The sequence below is a fragment of the Bos indicus x Bos taurus genome, chromosome 9, assembly GCF_003369695.1.
Source record: "Bos indicus x Bos taurus breed Angus x Brahman F1 hybrid chromosome 9, Bos_hybrid_MaternalHap_v2.0, whole genome shotgun sequence".
NCBI lineage: Eukaryota > Metazoa > Chordata > Mammalia > Artiodactyla > Bovidae > Bos > Bos indicus x Bos taurus.
In genome coordinates, this window is record NC_040084.1 from 41,759,847 (window position 1) to 41,783,213 (window position 23,367).

The 23,367-nt window shown below is 40.6% G+C and overlaps 1 protein-coding gene across 1 annotated transcript in view; it reads right to left on the bottom strand.

Annotated features, from left to right (window-relative positions):
* The window catches only part of AFG1L (AFG1 like ATPase), a 194,900-nt gene that overhangs the window by 5,996 nt on the left and 165,537 nt on the right, over positions 1-23,367 (bottom strand). The window contains exon 11 of the mRNA XM_027551271.1: positions 850-990. Coding sequence (XP_027407072.1) covers positions 850-990 — 141 coding nt within the window. The remainder of the gene's footprint in view (positions 1-849; positions 991-23,367) is intronic.

Sequence of the window (23,367 nt, forward strand, 5' to 3'; positions counted from 1 at the left end):
GAGCCTGCTCCAATTAATGTCTGTTGAGTCAGTGATGCTAATGGCTCACCTTCATTGAAAGCTTACTGTACGCTGCACAGTGTTCTAAGTATTTCACCTGCTCATTTCATCCTCACAACAGTCTTATGAGGTAAATACCATTATTATCCTCTTTTTCTAAAGAAGGCAATTCAAGCTAAGTTGGTCTTCAAGGTAGTCAGCTTGGCCCCAGGGTCCACTCCTTAACCACTAGGCAATAATGCCCCTGATGAATGGACAAAGGCTCGGCGACTCATGCTGGTAATAAGACAACTGGGTTTTTCTTGCTTGTTTAGGGACAATGATAGTTACTGGGGTTTCCAAGTCAGAGGGAGAGAAAACTCTAATACTGAGAATGGCCCTTTAGTCATTCATTTATTCATTTTGTTCATCCGTTATTTCACCAGTCCAACAACTGATTCATGCGACAAATGTTTCCTGAGCACTCTATCTAGGTAAGGCACTGTGCTGTGCATCCTCACAGACAGAGAACAGGATGCGTCTAGGTGAGTGATGGGATTGGGCATATAGCAGCGTCTTATGATGGGGCTTTTAATACAGTATGATTACCGTTACTGCCACTACCAACAGTACTTGTGCAGCATCAGCGTGTACCAAGTGCTGTTTTAAAAGATTTACCTGGATTAGTTTATTCTGTCCTCACGATAATTCTCTGAAGTAAATACTACTTCAGAATAGTATCTTCGATTTGTATGTGACAAAACTGAGGCACAGAGAAGTAAACTAAGGGGTAGACCAGGATTCCAGCCCAAACAATCTTGCTCCACGGTCCAGAATGTTTTATTCTGAGAAAATGCACCACATCCTTACCTTGAAATCATAAAAGTTATCAATGAGAGTTATGAATCTCCGAGCTTGGGTCCTCTTTGCCAGGGTAAATTGTGGAATGTTTCGTAAAAATACTGTATCAAAATTCTTTGACAGTTCCAAATAGTCACTGGCTCCAAGTGGCTATAATTAAAATGAAATAGAGAACAGAAAATTGAAATAAGTCAATTCTGGTTGAAAATATCTCTTTTTCTCATCATGGTGTGATCTAGGTATAGCTTTGAGGTAACTTTACCAAACACAGTGGTGTTTTCAGAGCAGGCTGAGGACAGTGTACACCCTACTTACTAGGGATATAAGCAGAAGGGAAGAGAGAAGACGAGCACATGGTGGGCCGTGAAGAACAATTCCAGCCACCTCAGCTGGCATCCTGTAGGCCCACATCCTAAATCTGGTCTTCATCGTTTTATTTCTATGACATGACTTTGCTGCTAAGTCACTTCAGTCGTTTCCGACTCTGTGTGACTCCATAGACGGCAGCCCACCAGGCTCCCCCGTCCCTGGAATTCTCCAGGCAAGAACACTAGAATGGGTTGCCATTTCCTTCTCCAATGCATGAAAGTGAAAGGTGAAACTGAAGTCGCTCAGTCGTGTCTGACTCGTAGCGACCCCATGGACTGCAGCCTACCAGGCTCCTCCATCCATGGGATTTTCCAGGCAAGAGTACTGGAGTGGGGTGCCATCACCGTCTCCGATGACATGACTTTAAACATGTCCAAATGAATCCTTCCTATGACTCAACTGTAAACTGTCACTACTGGTAAACGCAGCTGTCTTATCACAGCAGCTGAATGTTATGTCACCACTTTGAAATAAAGACTGTGCTCCAGTATACAAAAGCATCAGACAATATTTTTTTGTTTAATTTGAGGTACAATTACTGAAATACAATGTAGTAAACACTGCTAACCTTTGTAGGCAATACCAGAGGGTTTTTGTACAAAAGTAGAGCAAGCCCTCGAGCATAGCTTGGTGCACCTGTTACCTCCCCACACAAGGAGGATGCAACCCTCGGGATCCACAGAACCATCACAAAGGTGTTGCCTGCAGGTGTAACATGTTTGTTCCTGAAACACGAAGGTAATTTATGACAGTTATGAAAACAATCCACACATTCTCTGGGGTCAGAAACACTCCCAGGAGAGTCACTTCTAAATTGGGTGTGAATGGCTGTACCCTGTGAACAGGAGCCATGAGCAAGGGTCAGGAGAAAGTTTCTGGCCATGAGAGAATGCAGAGAGACTCAAAGTCCAGGAGCTGCTCTCAGGTCCCTCTGGAAGCTCTCAGATCCCAACAACTGATCCCTGGGACCCAAATAGCTAAGCCTCTTCAACTTCCGGCAGAATTTATCAATACTCCTCCCTGTTTAAGAATGTCTCCCTTGGACTTCCCTGGTGGCTCAGTGGTAAAGAATCTGCCTGCCAATGCAGGAGACACAGGCTTAATCCCTGACCCAAGAAGATCGCACGTAACACGAAGCAACTAAGCCCGAGTGCCACAACTATTGAGCCTGTGTTCTAGAGCCTGCGAGCCACAGCTGCAGAAGTCCATGTGCCCTAGAGCCTGCGCTCCACAACAAGAGAAGCCATCGCAATGAGAAGCCCGCGCACAGCAACTGGAGTCGCCCCACTCGCCACAACTAGAGAAAAGCCCTGGCAGCAATCAAGACCAAGTATAGCCAAAAATAAATAAACTAAATAAATAAATAATTAAAAAACAAAAAAGAATGTCTCCCTCGTTGGGGTGGTCGTTTGCATTAAAACTTCTGCTTTCAGAAATGTAGATACAACTATGGTCCTGGGAGAATCAGGGAATTGCAAAGAGGGGGAGTCATCCTCACCTAGAGTCCACCCTTTACACCTGCCACTCTCCTAACAACTAGCTGAAATCAACTGTACTCAGAAAACTTTTCCTGCAGGTGTGGGGTGGTAAGAGTAAACTGGAGAGGGAGGCCTTGGGGAGGTGGTTCCCTCAGGAAAAGCAGCTCTAAGAAGGATGCGCAGCAACTACGAGCCCAGGGGCACAACACCAGAGAGTGGGCACAAGGAAGAGCCTTGAAACCTGCTTAGAGACACCCCTTCTCTCCTCTCCTCCAACAACCAGGTAACAAGTGGTGCCAGAGATGACCCTGTGTTTCCCCATTTCCCTGTGCTGGCTGGACAGCCTCTATCTCTAGACCCAGAGTCTGATCTTAGCTGAGACTCCCCACTCACCTCAGCCACACAAGGGCTTGCACGTGCGGGTGGTTTAACGCTGCTGTCAAGGCTGATGTGGGCCAGGAGGGTGTGTTAACAGAGCAGCTCGGAACAAGAGCTCTACACAGCCTGAGTTTGAATCCTCAGTCTGTCATTTATTAGTGATGTGTCTTTGGCAAGTAACCTCATCTTCCTATTCTTTCGTTTTCCCATCTGTAAAATGGGAATTGATTCCTATCTCACAGAGTTGTGAGGCTTAAACAAAATAATACATGTAAAGCGTTTAATACAGCACCTGGAACAGACATTACCACTCAACTCACTTTTGCTTTGCTCACTACCCCTGATTACATCCAAAACCCTAAATCAGCCTTTGTGCATTTTCCTGTTCTCACAGTCACAGCAGAAATCAGATGAGATTGTGAAATCCCATATAATGAAAACAATTCCCGAAGGGGTGAGGGGGAAGGCAAGATACAGTGTCTTTGCAGAAAAAGGAGACCTCTACAATAAGACACTCACGTTCTGAGGGTGACGCATACTACTTCTTGGGGATCAGTCAGAATTTAGTGTCTCCTGATGTATAGAACAGTCTTGTGGACTCTGTGGGAGAGGGAGAGGGTGGGATGATTTGGGAGAATGGCATTGAAATATGTATAATATCATATATGAAACGAGTCGCTAGTCCAGGTTCGATGCACGATACTGGATGCTTGGAGCTGGTGCACTGGGACGACCCAGAGGGACGGTATGGGGAGGGAGGAGGGAGGAGGGTTCAGGATGGGGAACACATGTATACCTGTGGCAGATTCATTTTGATATATGGCAAAACCAATACAATATTGTAAAGTTAAATAAAATTAAAAAAAAGAATTTAGTGTCTCATCTTTTGTAAATCAGAAAGTGTATGTAAAAAAAAATGTACAGCCTCATTTTAGGTATGCAGTTATATATAATTAAGCTCACTCTTTATGCATGGATATGATTTCTATCAGTATAACTACATGCCCAGGGAAAATCATTATCAGAAGTGCACTGAAGTGCCTAGGGCAGCTGAAAAATCAGAATTCTGCCCACTCAGCTATTTTTACAAATTATATACCTTTGTCAGTAGGCTCTGCATTTGCCATTAGGCTGGCAAATATCCCTTTCCTTCATATCCCTAAGATAATTATGTGCTCATTCATATAAAGAAAACTAAGCTTAACAGTTATCTATCTCCTTTAAGAACAATGGTCACTGAGGGGTGGGGAGTTATTGTTTAATGGGTACAGAATTTTAGTTTAGGATGCTGCAAAGGTTCTAGAGATGGAGTGTTGTGATGTTTGCCCAACATGAGTATAATTAATGCCACTGATCTGTATACTTTTAAAAAATGATTAAAATGGTATATTTTATGTTATGTATTACTTAACCACAGTCACAAATAGTCTTTAAATAAAGGAGAGCTTATTCGTTGCAAAAGAAATTTCAATTTAGGCTATCGAGAAATATCACCTTTTTCTCTAAAATCATGAAAAAGAAGAATGAAATGTACTAATCAAAGAAGGATGTCTTTTCCCCAAAGAAAACAGCTCCAGAAAGGTTAAAATTAATTTAAAATATAAAGGTTTTTCTTTTTTTTTTTTAATAGGTATTTAAAAGAGTGTGTTTTCTTATTCCAGCTTCAATATTGAAGTGTCTAAGAAATGACACTCAACAAAGATCCCTAGGATTGAATTTGGGGAGAGATAGGGGTTTCTTATTAATGAGAAACACTATTTTTCATTACTTAAGTAGCTGTGAATGAAAATACCATAGAAACTTTGGAATTATGGTCTGTCAGGTCTAGTGTATGACCTTGAGCAAGTCTTCATCAATGTCTGTTTCCTCACCTGTAAAAGGGGGATCATGACCTGTCTCATAGGTTTGTCCCAAGGATTTGATGTATTGATTACATATAAAATCTTACAACAATAGTGGCTGGTCAATAAATGTTAGTTAAATATTAATTTGCAGAGTTCACATGAGAAGTATTACACTCAGACACTCGATCATGTCTGACTCTTTATGACCCCATGGACTGTAGCCCGCCAGGCTTCACTCTCCATGGAATTCTCCTGGCAAGAATACTGGAGTGGGTTGCCATTTCTTCCTCCTGGGGATCTTCTTGACCCAGGGATCAAACTGGAGTCTCCTACGTCCTCTGCATTGGCAGGCAGATTCTTAACCACTAGCGCCACCTGGGAAGCCCCCATATATGAGTAGTAAGTAAAATGATTTATGCACTGTCTGCTGTTGGCATACAATAGACACATAATAAATAGTACCTATTCTTTTATTAGCTTCCCTGGTGGCTCAGACAGTAAAGAATCAACCTGCAATGAGGGAGTGAGTGAAGTCGCTCAGGAGACGCTTTACCCTCTGAGCCACCAGGGAAGCTCAAACGGCAATGTGGGAGACCTGGGTTTAATCCCTGGGTTGGGAAGATCCCCTGGAGGAGGGCATGGAAACCCACTCCAGTATTCTTGTCTGGAGAACTCCCATGGACAGAGGAGCCTGGTGGGCTACAGTTCATGGGGTCGCAAGGAGTTGGACACAACTGAGTGACTAAGCACTATTCTTTTACTAACTATTAAATAACCTTTTCCTCAGCTCACAAAGCCAGGCAAGTTCGACAATCCAGTCTGCCTCTGCTTTTGCACTTACAAGCAACAGCCATTCCCTCTCCCTCTCACTGTCTCTGGCCCACTAAAATATCTGCCCTCCTTGGCACCTCAGCCCTCCATGAAGTCATCCCTAGATGACAGACACAGCGTCTGTCTCGGGCCCTCTCCCTCCCACGTGTCTTGTGAAGGTAATACCATGAGCATTCAATGCGGGGGAAAGCCCCAGGCCCACAAAATGCACAGGCTCTAATCCAGTACATGTCACATAGGAAGTGCTTAATATTTGTTGAATGCATTGAGTGAATATATGAATAAAATACAACACAGCCTGGAGCAGGCTTACTCCTTCTTTTATACCCATTTAGTCACCAAAGAAATTGAAACACCTACCAAAAAACCCCACCTTTTCTTAGTTGGCCCAAATTCCTCACTCCCAAGGTAAGTCTCTGTTGTATACCATAGAATATACATTTAGGAATATTCTAGAAAAGATATAGATCATAATGTAAACACTGGTCATCCTTGGATAGTGGAATGAAAGATTAATTTGTTTGTTATACTTCTTGGATTTTTTGAATAGCAAAACAATAATGCTTTTTTGGAGATCATTTTTATAGTGGGCATCTTATCATTTATGCCTCATCTGTGTGAGATCATTATATTAGTTTTGTCATGGACATTTCTCTTTTTATCTCTAATTTTTCTTTTTATTTATTCTTTCTAAATGTTCTTAATCTATAGATGCAGGATTTTTTCAGGCACATTAAAAAAAATAAATAAGCTGAATGTGTATGTTCTTCTTTAAAGTTTGACAAAAGGAAAATGGATTTGATATTTGGGATAAAATTTGACTTCAGGTATACAGTTAACACTCAGCTAATGATTCTTTACACCAGGGAGACAAGAGGGGAGGGAGGGGAGGGAGGGGATGGGGCAAATGGCACCATTTCCAAATAGGTCACATTTAGCCCTCATGGCCGAGTACCAGAGTCCCCATGATCAAAGGCCAAGCAATGTCAAAATGCAAGTCACAGGCAGGTTGATACGCTCCCATTGATACCTTATCTTAATTTGAGCAATTTTGATTACCACGTTGTCAGTGTTTCTTTTTCCCGTAATTGTCAGACAATATCCAGTCCCTCTGCATGTGTGTATTACCTCTTCCATCTTCTCTTTCTCTCTCTCCTCCTTCTGCTATTCTAAATGAACCCAAGTTACATTACATCGTCTCCATTTCTTTTATCCTTTCTTTTGTATTTTCCTTTCTTTACACTTCTTCATGATTCATTTTGGATAATTTCCTCTGTTTCTCATGAGCTGTGTTTTATCTGCTCTTAATCTCTATCCACGAAGTTCTTAATTTTGGTTACATACTTTACAGTTCTGGAAATTATACTGGTTCTTTTTCAAAGCTGATCTCTCTCTTTTTATAATTCCTAGATACCTACATTTAAACGTCCAAGCCTAGCTTTCTTTTTAAATCTCCTTGAATATGTAAGCTTAGTTGTTGAAAATATGAACTCATAATTCCAATATCTTATGTTTTAATTTTAGTGTCTTGTCTCCTCATATGTTTGGTTATCTTTGCGTACTGGATTATATCTTTAATAAAACACTCAAAGAAAAAATTTCAAGTTCAAGACCTGGAATATTCTCAGCTACTCAGTTCACATAAAGTTTGACTGAAGTCCACAGAGATCTGGTTTAATTCAAGCTCACATTTATTCCTAGAGTACAATCCTTCAGGGCTCCAACCACAGTGGGGAGGAGCTTAGTAGGTTCCCATCTTTGGCTGGCCCTAGTCTCTGCCCTTTGTCTCAATAACCCAGTGAGGCTGCCAAAAGCAAGCTCAGAACTTTTAAAAGAAAATTACTAGTGCTCACCAATATCTATGTTTTCTTCGTTTTCCTGAGTGCACAGCTAGATTACATTTCCCAGCCTTTCCTGCATTTAGGTGGGGCCGCGCAATCAGGCTCAGGCCAGTGGAATGTAACAGAAAGTGATATGAATCACTTCTAGATCTGGCCCATAAAAACTCCCACACAGACTCCTCACTTTCTTTACTCAAACACTGGTTGAAGAGAGAGGCCGCTGAGGACTTAAAGAAGGGTGGACGTACAATAGGGATGAAGCCTGGATCCACGAGGGACCACCTGGAGCAGTTTCCTGGCCAACTTACACTGGATTGTGAGAGGAGCAAGAAACACGTGCTTATTTGTTAAGCCTCTGAGACTGGGGGTTATCTCTTTCTGCAGTTAGCCTAATCTGATACTTAATTGATCCAGCTTCCCTTCATTGCTCTAACTACAAGGTTGGTGCAAATTACTGACAAAGAGCCCACCATTACTGGAAGTGGAAGACTTCCCAACACTTCCTGTGTGAACAAGGATTCTTATTCACATAAGATGTTAACTATCAAAAATTTCTCTTCAAATTTTATTCAGATTATCACTAAAATTTTTTAAGTCAGGAACTGCATTTAGCCATTTCCAACATCAAATCTGATTCTTAAAAAGTTACATTCATGGGACTTCCCTGGTGGTCCAATGGTTAAGAATCCACCTGCCAATGCAGGAGACATGGGTTTCATTCCTGATCCAGGAAGATTCCACATGCCATGGGGCAACTAAGCCAGCATGCCACAACCACTGAGCCTGCAGGCCACAACTACTGAAGCCCACATGCCCTAGAGCCTGTGCTCCGCAACGAGAGATCACCTCAATGAGAAGCCTGCATACCGCAACTAGAGAGTGATCAAGACCCAGAACAGCCAAAAACGCATTTCTTTAAAAGTTACGTTCATGGAGGTAACTTTTCTCACTACAAATGTGAAAAGATTTTATCTGAAAGTTTTGTTCAAATTCAGTATTTGATATACTTAAAACACCTTTATAAATTTATTTTTCCCCTCATGATTACATAACATACAGAAGTATAATAAATGTTTTCACCAAACCACATACAGATGCTGCCAAATCATCTTATATAGCCTAGTGTGCCATAAGATCACCAAATGGTTTCATTTTTGACGTGTGACATCTTGATCACTAAGACTGGTAAACTGATAATAACGTTGCCACAGGCCCACTCGCCCCCTCTTTTTTTATTAGCATTCATCATTTAAAGGTGTCTGGGGCATTCAACTGCATTAAGTAAAAAAGTCTCTATACAATTATGATAATTTAAAATTCATTTAAAATGTTTTGGGAGAAATGAAGAATGCCTATGTGGGGTAGTCTGATGACAGTTATGACTCCAGTTATTCTTGCCTCCTTGTCCACATCTTTTATATTGTGATTTTCTAGTTCTAGTTGAAGACATGGAGTCTATCTGCACAACTCTTCAATCTGGGTAGGCTTTAATTTATCACAGCCAATAGAACAAGTGACAAATTTCCAGTTATGAACTTAGGTCTCAAGAGGCTTTAAATGCTTCCACTCACCCTGTTGCAGCACCTCAGCTGGCCTGCTAGAGGATGAATGGACAGAAGGAGAGCCATTTGCCTATAGCCAGCCAGGCCCCCAAAGAGATGAGCAAGCAAGAGCAGCAAGGCTGAGTGTTGATACATAAGTGAATGCAAAATTGATCAAAATAACTTCCCACCTCACCTCCCAGCTTTCTAGCTGACGAGAGAGTGATAGTAAATGCTTTTTTTTTAAGTCACTGAATTTGGAGGGCAATTTACTGAAATACTATGCTTGCTACAGAGATTTACTAAGTAAAGTCCATGTTTTAGAAGTCATTAGCAAGTATAGCACATGTAGAAAAAATATGACTTAGCTTTTATAGCAAAAGATAGATTTTACCTAAGTGATAAATGTGTTAGCAGAGTGCCATTTATTTTATGCTTATTTATTTTTGTAATCAATTTTGGAATTTTTATGGTATAGTATAAAACTTATTTCTAAAAATAAAACTTATGATTTACTGTATATAAGAACCAGAAAAAAAGCCATAAAATTATGTGGCATCCTTATACAGATCACAAGATGACAAAGACCCAATTGAATGAAAATAGAAAACCACAGAGAGAAAACAAATTGACATGAAGATGGAATTGGGAAGGGGACAAAAACTCATTGCAATAGAACTAAAATTTTAAGAGCATTCCATTAGAGAAAGAAATAATTTGAATAGATAGTTCATGGAACAAAAATACATAAGAAGCATAAGGAGCTAACAAGCGAAAAATATAGTCAAGCTCAATGGTAACCATAGAAAGACAAAATAAGAATGATGTATCATTTTCCATACAGCAACTTTGCAAAGAAAAATAAATTACATTGGGACTCCCCTGGTGGTACAGTGGATAAGAATTCACCTGCCAATCCTGGGGACATGGTTTCAGTCCCTGCTCTGCGAAGATTTCACATCCTGTGGAGCAACTAAGCCCATGTGCCACAACTACTGACCCTGCACAGCACAAGCACTGAAGCCCGTGTGCCTAGAGCCTACGCTCCGCAACAGGAGAAGCCACCGCAACAATGAGAAGCCCTCGCACCACAGCAAAGAGTGGTTCCAGACGGCCACAGCTAGATAAAGCTGCACATAGCGATGAAGACCCAGGGCAACCAAAAATAAATAAATACAGTTATTTTAAAAAATAAATTATACTACTCAGTGCTGGAAGGCATATAATGAGATAGCCATTGCTGATGGATGATTAAATCAGTCAGAAAAAAACACTGGATTGTATTAAGAGCCTTAAAGAAGTCATAAACTTGACCCTGTTATTCTGCTTCTAGAAATCTATCTACAGGAAATAACCAAAAATTCAACAAACAGCTATACACAAGGATTATTTATGACTATGAGAATCAAAAATCAACTTTAAAGTATAACAAACAAGAGGAATGGCTCAATAGGGCACATTAATATAATGGAATAATATGTTGCCAACAAATAATGGTGCTTACGAAAAATATTTTATGATGTAGAAACTCACTTATGGTAAAAAGCTAAGTGGAAACAGGACAATGTAAAATTATAATTGTATTCAAAGTATACATGTAGGACAAAGGCTACATAAATATGTAAAAAACACTAATAGTTGCTATCTCTAAATGGTCTGAATGATAGAGGGTTTTTTTAAATCTACTATGTTTTTTAGTTTTTTCTGTATTTTCTAAGGGTCTGAGAATATATTATAGCCAAAAAAGCATAAAAACAGAATTGGGATAGCAAAACAATGTTTGTTCAGTTCAGTTCAGTCACTCAATCGTGTCCGACTCTGCAACCCCATGAACTGCAGCAGGCCAGGCCTCACTGTCCATCACCAATTCCTGGAGTTTACCCAAACCCATGTCCATTGAGTCGATGATGTCATCCAACCATCTCATCCTCTGTTGTCCCCTTCTCCTCCTGCCCTCAATCTTTCCCATTATCAGGGTTTTTTCAAATGAGTCAGCTCTTCGCATCAGGTGGCCAAAGTACTGGAGTTTCAGCTTCAACATCTGTCCTTCCAATGAACACCCAGGACTGATCTCCTTCAGGATGGACTGGTTGGATCTCCTTGCAGTACAAAGGACTCTCAAGAGTCTTCTCCAACACCACAGTTCAGAAGCATCAATTCTTTGGTGCTCAGCTTTCTTTACAGTCCAACTCTCACATCCATACATGACTACTGGAAAAACCATAGCCTTGACTAGACAGACCTTTGTTGGCAAAGTAATGTCTCTGCTTTTTTGAGATCTTTACTAATACCAAACAAAATACACTCTTTGTTTTTGTTTTTCAGCTATTTAGTCCCCTTCATCTTCCCTGGGCTTCCCTGATAGCTCAGTTGGTAAAGAATCCACCTGCAATGCAGGAGACCCCAGTTCAATTCCTGGGTCGGGAAGATCTGCTGGAGAAGGGATAGGCTACTCACTCCAGTATTTTTGGGCTTCCTTGGTGGCTCAGATGGTAAAGAATCCACCTGCAGTGTGGGAGACCTGGGTTCGATCCCTGGGTTTGGAGGATTCCCCTGGAGAAGGGAAAGGCTACCCACTGCAGTATTCTGGTCTGGAGAATTCCATGGACTGTTACAGTGCATGGGGATCACAAAGAGTCTGACACAAGTAAGCTACTTTCACTTCACTCATCTTCCCTATGTATAAAATATTCAACATAAATGCATATATTAAAGAGCTTGAGGACTCACGAATTTATTTAAATCTGCAGTGGCAACTCTCACTTACTCCAGTGTATGAGACTGGAGTCCCCAAACTGTTAGTACTGTTGATTTGTGAAAAATACAGTTTGAGCCATGTGGGTCCACTTAAACACAGATTTTTTTTTTTTGGTAGTAAATACTGAAGTGCTACATGATCCATGGTTGGTTGAATCTAAGGGTGCAGAACCTCAGCTATGGAGGAACAAAGCATACAGAGGGCCGACTATAACTTTCACGTGGATCTTCAACTGTGTAGAGGGCCGGGAGCCCTATCTCTGTATGGTTCAAGGGTCAACTGTACTGTTTATTCACCTCAGGGTCCCTAGCACCTTGCAAGACCAGGGAACAGAATCTTGCAGAATCCAAGACTGCTAAATAAATGAATACACTGTCACCAATTCTTCAAAATCAATTATATTTACGGAAAGCATCCCTGGGGGCTCAGTGGTAAAGAAGCTGCCTGTCAATGCAGGAGACACAGGTTTGATCCCCCATCCAAGAGAATCCCACATGCCACAGAGCAACTAAACCCGTGTGCTGTAACTACTGAGCCTGTGCTCCACAAGAGAAGCCACCACAATGAGAAGCCTGAACATGCCCACTACAGAGTAGACCCCACTGCCTGCAACTAGAGAAAAGCCCACATAGCAACAAAGACCCAGCACAGACTACAGTAAATAAATAAAATTGAAAAAAATTATATTTACTGAATGTTTAAGAAATACAAGGCATTAAGTCCTACAAGGGCTCTGCAAAATATAGAGATGACACATTTCTCCACTCTTCTGACTTCACTAACATAGCACTAAATTGCATGCACATGATACCTATGGTAGGTGCAAATATTTATAGCTCTGTTCTGCATTAACTGATCTGCCTATATAAGTAAGCCATAGCATAAAACAGTTTGAAATCATAATTAGTATTATAAATTCATGCATTGTGTCCTGTGAATAAGTAAGGCATATGATTATTTTTGAGTACTAAATGGCACTCTAGTTAGTAGCATCCTTAAGGATGTTATTTTAGCTCTAAATTCAAGTAGCATTACCGAATGAAGATTCTTCTTATGATAGATAATGATGACAGTCTCCATCTTTCTACCTGAGCAATTAAAAAGTTTAATAGTCTTTGATGTGACTGGTTATCTGACTAATTTTCTAAACAAGAACAATTAAAATCCACTTATTCGATGGTTTATGCATTCTCGACTATTGTTTCAAACTCTTTGTTTCTGTGGAAACCTGATGAAAACTTAAAGAACTTAAAATATATAATGAGTTTGCAAAGAGCATTTGTTTTCCTTAATTACCAAGAACATACAGCTGGATTGTATGTAGCATAGCTTTTCTGACAAACTTTTAGGAATAAAAGAGCTTGCCTGCCATCCTCTTTCTCCTGTATGAGAAACGCAACAGCTGTCTGCTTTGGTTTGACCCAGGTACCAGGGTGGAGTGAGGATTTTCTCAATGCCACACCAATGTGAAAGGCATGAGCGTTACCACTGGGCTGCTGTCTGCTCTGCAATGAGCGGTTGATCCACTTCAGCAACAGGAATGAGCTGTCAGCTTGAGTTTCTTTTTTCTCTGCCTGGCTAATGCTTGTTCCACCACCATTATTTCAGCTCAAGTAGGACAATTATTATTTCAAGCGCTGTCTAGATAATACTGTCCCAAGGGTTACTCTTTATCTGTATAGGCTCCTCTTTATAAATTCCCTGTAGTGATGCCCTGATGGCTCCTCATTAAACAAATATGTGTGGCACCTTGCTTTGTTTACACAGAAATGACAATATCTCAAATCTTAAAAGAGAAGTGCCTTTTAACAGGAAAAAACATGTTTGAATGGTATTTGGATGACTGTGTCCTTTTCAAAACAAACAAAAAAAGTATCAAAAGAATTGATGTTAAAACAACTATGTGCACCAAACTAATAAAGATAATAGCTAGAAAAACAGCACTGAAATGTGTACAAATAACTTCTCAAGGTTGGTGATATGGCACCTTAATATGAGAAATCTTATTAATATGAAGACCATAATATCCAGCCAGGAAATATCTCACCGTTCCAGAAAATACTGCCAACTTGTACACATTCTACTTCAGAAGATGTTCTTTTTGTGCTGAGGAAAAGTCTTACTACTTGATTTATACAGTCTTAACAGCAGGAGGTTAGTTCTGCCTAGATCTGCCAGATCTTTGTTAAACTCTCCAACCCCTCTGGGGCCTCCCGGGTGGCTCAGTCGTAAAGAATCCACCTGTAATGCAGAAGACATGAGTTTGACCCCTCAGTTGGAAAGATCTCTGGTGCAGGAAATGGCAACCCACTCCAGTGTTCTTGTCTGGAGAATCCCCCGGACAGAGGAGACTGCCAGGCTGCAGTCCAGCGGGTTGCAGAGTTGGGAGCAACTGAGCACACACACACACAATCCCCTCTACGGCCAAATAATAATGGTGAATGTAGTATTCTTTGGAGGGAGTGTCATATTTTTAACAGGGTTTGTAAAAACAATGACTTAACAAAAACAACAACAACAAAAGTCAACATGGCACACCAGAGACCAGACTGCACCCTCCCCCCACTTTGACGCATATCTAGCTCTGCATATCTAATAGAGCTCCAAATCCTGGAGGTATCTAATTCTGGAGATTCTGGACCTGAAAACTTCTCAAAACACAAACCATATCATAGCTGAGTGCCTACAATATGAAAAGCACTATGCTGGGTTTATTTCTAGAAATTCTAAGTTCAACTGGAGAGTAGAAAACCCCAATGAAATTGGCATTAAAAACCTTTGACTTATTGCCTGCAGCATAGAAAACCAAAATGAAAATTATGGAGATAGATTAAAAATACAACATTAGAAGAACATTAAGAAGTAGGAAATCATTATCATTAGCATCATCATTATTGTTAATAAGCACCACTGAGTGTAAGAATTAATACCACTCCAAGGTAATACATTAAAACTGCAAAGGAATCTCCATAAGATGGTAAGAATTATTGGAATGGATTAATTATACCAACCACCTGGAATTGAGTAAATAGAGACTATAATTTTTGAGCAATTAGTTGGCATCTAAGATGTCCAATTGTTTAATAGACATCTAAAATTTGAGAAGCATCAAGAGTTACCCTTTTAGGAATGAGACAATTGGATTTGACCATGCCAACAAAATTAACACCATGAATGAGTTAGTGTAGTTTAGACCCTTCCATTCAGAAAGACCCTAAATATTTCTAGAATTAGAATGTCCTGCCCAGGTACTTCATTCTTAAGTTTTCAATTTAACTATGCATGATAGAAAGCAGTCTAGAGTCTATACAAAACAGGACTGCTTCTTTGGTTTTTAAGTCTGAGGTACATGAGTCTTCACAGCCTCCTTCACAGACCTTGACTGGCTAATTATCTCCTAGAATCTACCCTCACCATAAGATTATTCAACCTGGCTAGACTCTCTAGCTAGTTTTCAGGGTATCTAACGTTTCTGAATGAAGGTAATGAGAGGTTTATGCTTTAGATTTTACAAGAAGCCATGGCAAAACTTTGAATTACTAGACTTTCTTTATAATGACTACCAAAACTTGTTTAGCTTTAAGCCAGTTCTAACCAGACTCTATAAAAATGGGAACAAGTGAGCTGAACAATGCCTTATATTAGCCTAACAAGAAAGCTCATATTCTCCATGTCTGGAACACAGGCAGCAGAACACTTTCCAAAAACATGTTGTATACAAATGCATGTGTATGTGAATATTTCACTAGTTAGTTTCTTTAAGGAGTTTTTGGTTGGACGGTATCTAGTTTAACATGGTTCTTTATTTTTAAGTAACCATGTGTAATTAATCTTTTAAGATGATAAACAATGAGGAAATTTTTTTTTTCTTTTATTTTTTTAATTTATTTATTTTAATTAGAGGTTAATTACTTTAAAATATTGTATTGGTTTTGCCATACATAAACATGAATCTGCCACAGGTATACACGTGTTCCCAATACCTCCCTCCTCCCTCCCCATACCATCCCTCTGGGTCATCCCAGTGCACCAGCCCGAAGCATCTTGTATCCTGCATCAAACCTGTACTGGCGATTCGTCTCTTATATGATATTATACATGTTTCAATGCCATTCTCCCAAGTCATTCCCCCCCCTCCCTCCCACAGAGTCCAAAAGACTGTTCTATACATCTGTGTCTCTTTTGCTGTCTCGTATACAGGGCTATTGTTACCATCTTTCTAAATTCCATATATATGCGTTAGTATACTGTATTGGTGTTTTTCTTTCTGGCTTACTTCACTCTGTATAATCGGCTCCAGTTTCATCCACCTCATTAGAACTGATTCAAATGTATTCTTTTTAATGGCTGAGTAATACTCCATTGTGTATATGTACCACAGCTTTCTTATCCATTCATTGGCTGATGGACATCTAGGTTGCTTCCATGTCCTGGCTATTACAAACAGTGCCGCGATGAACATTAGGGTACACGTGTCTCTTTCAATTCTGGTTTCCTTGGTGTGTATGCCTAGCAGTGGGATTGCTGGGTTGTATGGAAGTTCTATTTCCAGTTTTTTAAGGAATCTCCACACTGTTCTCCATAGTGGCTGTACTAGTTTGCATTCTCACCAACAGTGTAAGAGGGTTCCCTTTTCTCCACATCCTCTCCAGCATTTATTGCTTGTACACTTTTGGATCGCAGCCATTCTGACTGGCGTGAAATGGTACCTCAACAATGAGGAAATTTTAACTGCACAAGCAGCTAGTTCTTTGAAATGCTTAACCTAGGTATTAACAACCCAACAGACACTGAAAAAAATATTGGCAGGGGGAAGAAAACCAGCCCAATGGTTGCTAGAACTATTTAACAAAGTCATTTGTTAAAATAATGCTAACCTCGTCCGAGGTCAGGGGCAGAAGCCAGGGGGACCCCATGCCCGAGGGGCGGCAGCCAAGAAGAGCTACCCCACGTCCGAGGTCAGGGGCAGTGGCCGAGAGTACCAGGCTTCTACGGCGCAGGAACGGCTGAGAGGAGCTATCCCCCGCCCGAGGCCAGGGGCGGTGGCCGGGAGGAGCTACCCCACGTCCAAGGAGCGGGTGGCTGCGCGGGAGGCAGGAGGGCCTTAGAGGAGCTACTCCACGTTCAAGGTCAGGAGGGGCGACTGTGAGCAGATATCCTTCGTCCAAGGTAAGAAGCAGTGGCTGCGCTTTGCTGGAGTAGCCATGAAGAGACACCCCACGTCCAAGGTAAGAGAAACCCAAGTAAGACTGGTAGGTGTTGCGAGAGGCATCAGAGGGCAGACACACTGAAACCATAACCACAGAAAACTATAGTCAATCTAATCACACGGACCACAGCCTTGTCTAACTCAATGAAACTAAGCCATGCCCTGTGAGGTCACCCAAGATGGGCAGGTCATGGTGGAGAGGTCTGACAGAATGTGGTCCATTGGAGAAAGGAATGGCAAACCACTTCAGTATTCTTGCCTTGAGAACCCCATGAACAGTATGAAAAGGCAAAATGATAGGATACTGAAAGAGGAACTCCCCAGGTCAGTAGGTGCCCAATATGCTACTGGAGATCAGTGGAAAAATAACTCCAGAAAGAATGAAGGGATGGAGCCAAAGCAAAAACAATACCCAGTTGTGGATGTGACTGGTGATAGAAGCAAGGTCCAATGCTGCAAAGAGCAATATTGCATAGGAACCTGGAATGTCAGGTCCATGAATCAAGGCAAATTGGAAGTGGTCAAACAGGAGATGTCAAGAGTGAACGTAGACATTCTAGGAATCAGCGAACTGAAATGGACTGGAATGGGTGAATTTAACTCAGATGACCATCATATCTACTACTGTGGGCAGGAATCCCTTAGAAGAACTGGAGTCGCCATCATGGTCAACAAAAGAGTCTGAAATGCAGTACTTGGAAGCAATCTCAAAAAAACAGAATTATTTCTGTTCGTTTCCAAGGCAAACCATTCAATATCACAGTAATCCAAGTCTATGCCCCAACCAGTAACGCTGAAGAAGCTGAAGTTGAACGGTTTATGAAGACCTACAAGACCTTTTAGAACTAACACCCAAAAAAGATGCCCTTTTCATTATAGCAGCCTAGAATGCAAAAGTAGGAAGTCAAGAAACACCTGGAGTAACAGGCAAATTTGGCCTTGCAGTACAGAATGAAGCAGGGCAAAGGCTAATTGAGTTTTGCCAAGAGAATGCACTGGTCATAGCAAACACCCTCTTCCAACAACACAAGAGAAAACTACACATGGACATTACCAGATGGTCAACACCAAAATCAAATTGATTATATTGTTTGCAGCCAAAGATGGAGAAGCTCTATACAGTCAGCAAAAACAAGACCAGGAGCTGACTGTGGCTCAGATCATGAGCTCCTTATTGCCAAATTCAGACTTAAATTGAAGAAAGTAGGGAAAACCACTAGATCATTCAAGTATGACCTAAATCAAATCCCTTATGATTATACAGTGGAAGTGAGAAATAGATTTAAGGGACTAGATCTGATAGACAGAGTGCCTGATGAACTACAGACGGAGGTTCGTGACATTGTACAGGAGAGAGGGATCAAGACCATCCCCATGGAAAAGAAATGCAAAAAAGCAAAATGGCTGTCTGGGGAGGCCTTACAAATAGCTGTGAAAAGAAGAGAAGCGAAAAGCAAAGGAGAAAAGGAAAGATAAAAACATCTGATAGCAGAGTTCCTAAGAATAGCAAGGAGAGATAAGAAAGCCTTCCTCAGCGATCAATACAAAGAAATAGAGGAAAACAACAGAATGGGAAAGAGTAGAGATCTCTTCAAGAAAATTAGAGATACCAAGGGAACACTTCATGCAAAGATGGGCTCGATAAAGGGCAGAAATGGTATGGACCTAACAGAAGCAGAAGATATTAAGAAGAGGTGGCAAGAATACATAGAAGAACTGTACAAAAAAGATCTTCATGACCAAGATAATCACGATGGTGTGATCACTGACCTAGAGCCAGACATCCTGGAATGTGAAGTCAAGTGGGCCTTAGAAAGCATCACTACGAACAAAGCTAGTGGAGGTGATGGAATTCCAGTTGAGCTCTTTCAAATCCTGAAAGAGGATGCTGTGAAAGTGCTGCACTCAATATGCTAGCAAATTTGGAAAACTCAGCAGTGGCCACAGGACTGGAAAAGGTCAGTTTTCATTCCAATCCCAAAGAAAGGCAATGCCAAAGAATGCTCAAACTACCGCACAATTGCACTCATCTCACACACTAGTAAAGTAATGCTCAAAATTCTCCAAGCCAGGCTTCAGCAATACGTGAACCGTGAACTTCCAGATGTTCAAGCTATTTTTAGAAAAGGCAGAGGAACCAGAGATCAAATTGCCAACATCTGCTGGATCATTGATAAAGCAAGAGAGTACCAGAAAAACATCTATTTTTGCTTTATTGACTATGCCAAAAGCCTTTGACTGTGTGGATCACAATAAACTGTGGAAAATTCTTCAAGAGATGGGGATACCAGACCACCTGACCTGCCTCTTGAGAAACCTATATGTAGGTCAGGAAAGCAACGGTTAGAACTGGACATGGAACAACAGCCTGGTTCCAAACAGGAAAAGGAATACATCAAGGCTGTATATTGTCACTCTGCTTATTTAACTTCTATGCAGCGTACATTATGAGAAAAGCTGGGCTGGAAGAAGCATAAGCTGAAATCAAGATTGCCGGGAGAAATATCAATAACCTCAGATATGCAGCAGATGACACCACCCTTATGGCAGAAAGTGAAGAGGAACTCAAAAGCCTCTTGATGAAAATGAAAGAGGAGAGTGAAAAAGTTGGCTTAAAGCTCAACATTCAGAAAACGAAGATCATGGCATCCAGTCCCATCACTTCATGGGAAATAGATGGGGAAACAGTGGAAACAGTGTCAGACTTTATTTTTTTTAGGCTCCAAAATCACTGCAGATGGTGACTGCAGCCATGAAATTAAAAGACGCTTACTCCTTGGAAGGAAAGTTATGACCAACCTAGATAGCATATTCAAAAGCAGAGACATTACTTTGCCAACAAAGGTCCGTCTAGTTAAGGCTATGGTTTTTCCATTGGTCATGTATGGATGTGAGAGTTGGACTGTGAAGAAAGCTGAGCGCCGAAGAATTGATGCTTTTGAACTGTGGTGTTGGAGAAGACTCTTGAGAGTCCCTTGGACTGCAAGGAGATCCAACCAGTCCATTCTAAGGGAGATCAACCCTGGGTGTTCTTTTGAAGGAATGATGCTAAAGCTGAAACTCCAATACTTTGGCCACCTCATGCGAAGAGTTGACTCATTGGAAAAGACTCTGATGCTGGGAGGGATTGGGGGCAGGAGGAAAAGGGGATGACAGAGGATGAGATGGCTGGATGGCATCACTGACTCGATGGATGTGAGTCTGAGTGAACTCTGGGAGTTGGTGATGGACAGAGAGGTCTGGCGTGCTGCGATTCATGGGGTTGCAAAGAGTCGGACACGACTGAGCGACTGAACTGAACTGAAAGAAAACCTGTTCTAATTTCCCACTGCAGAAGGCATTTCCTTAGCTAGTTCAAAACAAATGGAAAATTAAACATTATTGCTAATGCCTCAGACATTATGATATCTGATTGTATAGACTACAGAAGGTAATAAACATATGTAGCCAAGACTGATACATGTTTCTATCCTTTTCTAATTTTAATATAATGACTTTGTAAGAATGTATATGATAATAATGAAGTGATTAGTAACAATACTACCAAAATCATGGAAAACAGGAGCTGACAGACTAGTTAACGTAATTGAGCCGTCCTGAGCATCCCTCAGTAGAGGGCAGTATTTGCTACATCTGGTGGGAGGAAAGTCTGTGTTATAAATTTCTTTGGCTTTGAGACCTATCCAGAAGAATGTGAAAGATTACTCCCATATGATGAATATGAGGTTCGATGCCCTTTGCTACTGGTTCCACATGTGAACATGAAATGAAAGGTCAATCAGTGCTAACTTTACCCTTTGCATCTCAGGGGCATGAAAAGGAATATTTAGGACACTAAAAAGTAACTTTGTAAAGAACTTGAGAATAGCAAAGAAAGTGTTTTAAATTTGAGAATGATGGCTTTTGAACGTGTTAAAAAGTCTAACAAATGAAGAGGCTTTATTTTGCTTTGTGAGCATTCATTGGGAAGAAACTGAATCCTCTTAGAGGTGAATATTAGAAAAGCCTAAGCAGAGCAAGAAACGTAGATATCAATGAGTTATTTTTCCTTGTACTCTTCTGCTTTTCAAATCATGGAAATATTCAGTGAAAAATGCTAACTTGACATTCTAAGGATGCTAAAATGTGAAACAGAGCAAGGTTATATGCCCCTGTACTGCTGGTTACACAAAGGGTCAACTCCTTGAAACTGATTAAAACCAACAGAATTCTTCATTCCATCCTCCTGTCAAAAAGACAACTTTGAATTATCTACTCCCCAAATTTTTAAAAAAGATATAACATTCATCAAAGGCTTGAAAATTAATCTATCCACTTAACATTGAAAACTATTTCTCTAGATCAAATCAAATAATAAAGAGAAAAGCTTAGTTGTACTTTTTTTTAATCTCTACAGCACTAGTTTCATTGAGTTGTAATTTGTCATTATGCCCCCAGCTTATATATAAGAATCTGCACAATACAAACCTATACTATTAGCAGGAATGTTGCTGGGAAAACGTCCATTGGCATCTTTCAGATGTCCCTCTATGAGAGGTCCAAGTGCTATGCTGTGCTTTGTCGCTCAGTGACTCTCTGCAACACCATGAACTGTAGCCCGCCAGGCTCCTCTGTCCATGGGGATTCTCCAGGCAAGAATACTGGAGTGGATTGCTATGCCCTCCTCCTGGGGATCTTCCCAACCCAGGGATCAAACCCAGGTCTCCCACATTATAGGCGGATTTTCTACCATCTGAGCTACCAGGGAAGTCCAAGAATACTGGCATGGGTAGCCTATCTCTTCTCTGGGCAGCCTATCCCTTATCCAGGGGATCTTCCCGACCCAGGAATCAAACCAGGGTCTCCTACATTGCAGGTGGATTCTTTACCAGCTGAGCTACCAGGTAAGCCCCATCTTCACTTCTTCTGAAGGACTAACTTGCTTCTATCTTCTATCTTACTAAATATCCTTTCCTCTCTTTGGCTGAAGAGAGAGTGAGTGTTGATTTAATCATTCCATTTTAAGAACTTTGTAGAAGTTTCTGACATGAACTGAGAGATACTAACTTTTCCTGTCTTTCAACTTTACTATTCTCTATTTTCTCTTTGCTCTAATTTTTTTAAGTCTATTTAATTCTATTTGTGTCTGTAAGTGGGTGTCTGTGTATACATGTATGTACACATACACACAAAATACTTCTTGGAATCAAGTAAGATATAAATAAATACACACCAAAATTAACTCTTTTTCTGTTTCTTTTTAAAGCTTATTTTGTTATTTATTTTGCTTTTTAAAAGGAAATAAAAGAGAAACAGGGAAGTAAAATGTCAGCAAGAACTTCAGATAATAAACAGTGTGTGCTTGTGCTCTGTCGCTCAGTCATGTACGGCTCTTTTTAGACCCCGTGGACTGTAGCCCACCAGGTTCCTCTGTCCATTGGGTTTCCCAGGCAAGAATACTGAAGTGGATAGCCATTTCCTTCTCCAGGGGATCTTCCCAACCCAGGGATCGGACCCAGGTCTGGACTCAGATGGTAAACCATCCGAGCTACCAGGGAGGCTCTAAATAGTAAACAGCAGTACCTCTTAGCTTTGTTAGTTAACAAGTATGCACTCAACACCCATCAGTTACACAGTACGAAAAGTATAGAGTGGTATTCTTAGAGAAGGTGGGTTTTTCAATGGTAAAGGAAATTGTCCGGCATAGGAAAGTAGAAATCTATTTCATAAATGTGGAATTAAAAGGAATTTGGTGAAGGAGGAAGAAGCTTGATGAAAGCAAACCATCACTGACCTTAATAAAGCAGTGAAGGAGATCAGAAAATGTATTGTAGAAGCTGCAGCAGCCCAGAATGAAGTGAATATTTAAAAATTTGGATTTGTATTAAGACATGACAGAGAAATGTAGAAAGTTCAGGGAAGAAGCTGATAATACCAAAATGTATGCAAGATAATTTTTATATCTTCATGTAAATGTGTATAATAATTTGCTGTTTACAGAGTTTCTACATATATTAAAGCTGAATGCTGTAAAATTAGATTAAGATGAGGTGCTTGTTATAGTCTATTAAGACCTTCTACAAAGCAATATCCAAATCCCAAGATGCTACCATCTAGTAAGTTACTGCCATGTTTAAAAATTCTGTAAAAGTGTGGGAAATACTATTGTTCCTACTGAACTTTTGATTCATCTACACTAGCACCTTTCTCTGTTTCCTTCAACTGACTCTCGTGATAATGTATTTTCCAACCCCACCCCTACATCGCTTCCATTTTCTATGTCAGTTCAGGTGATTTCA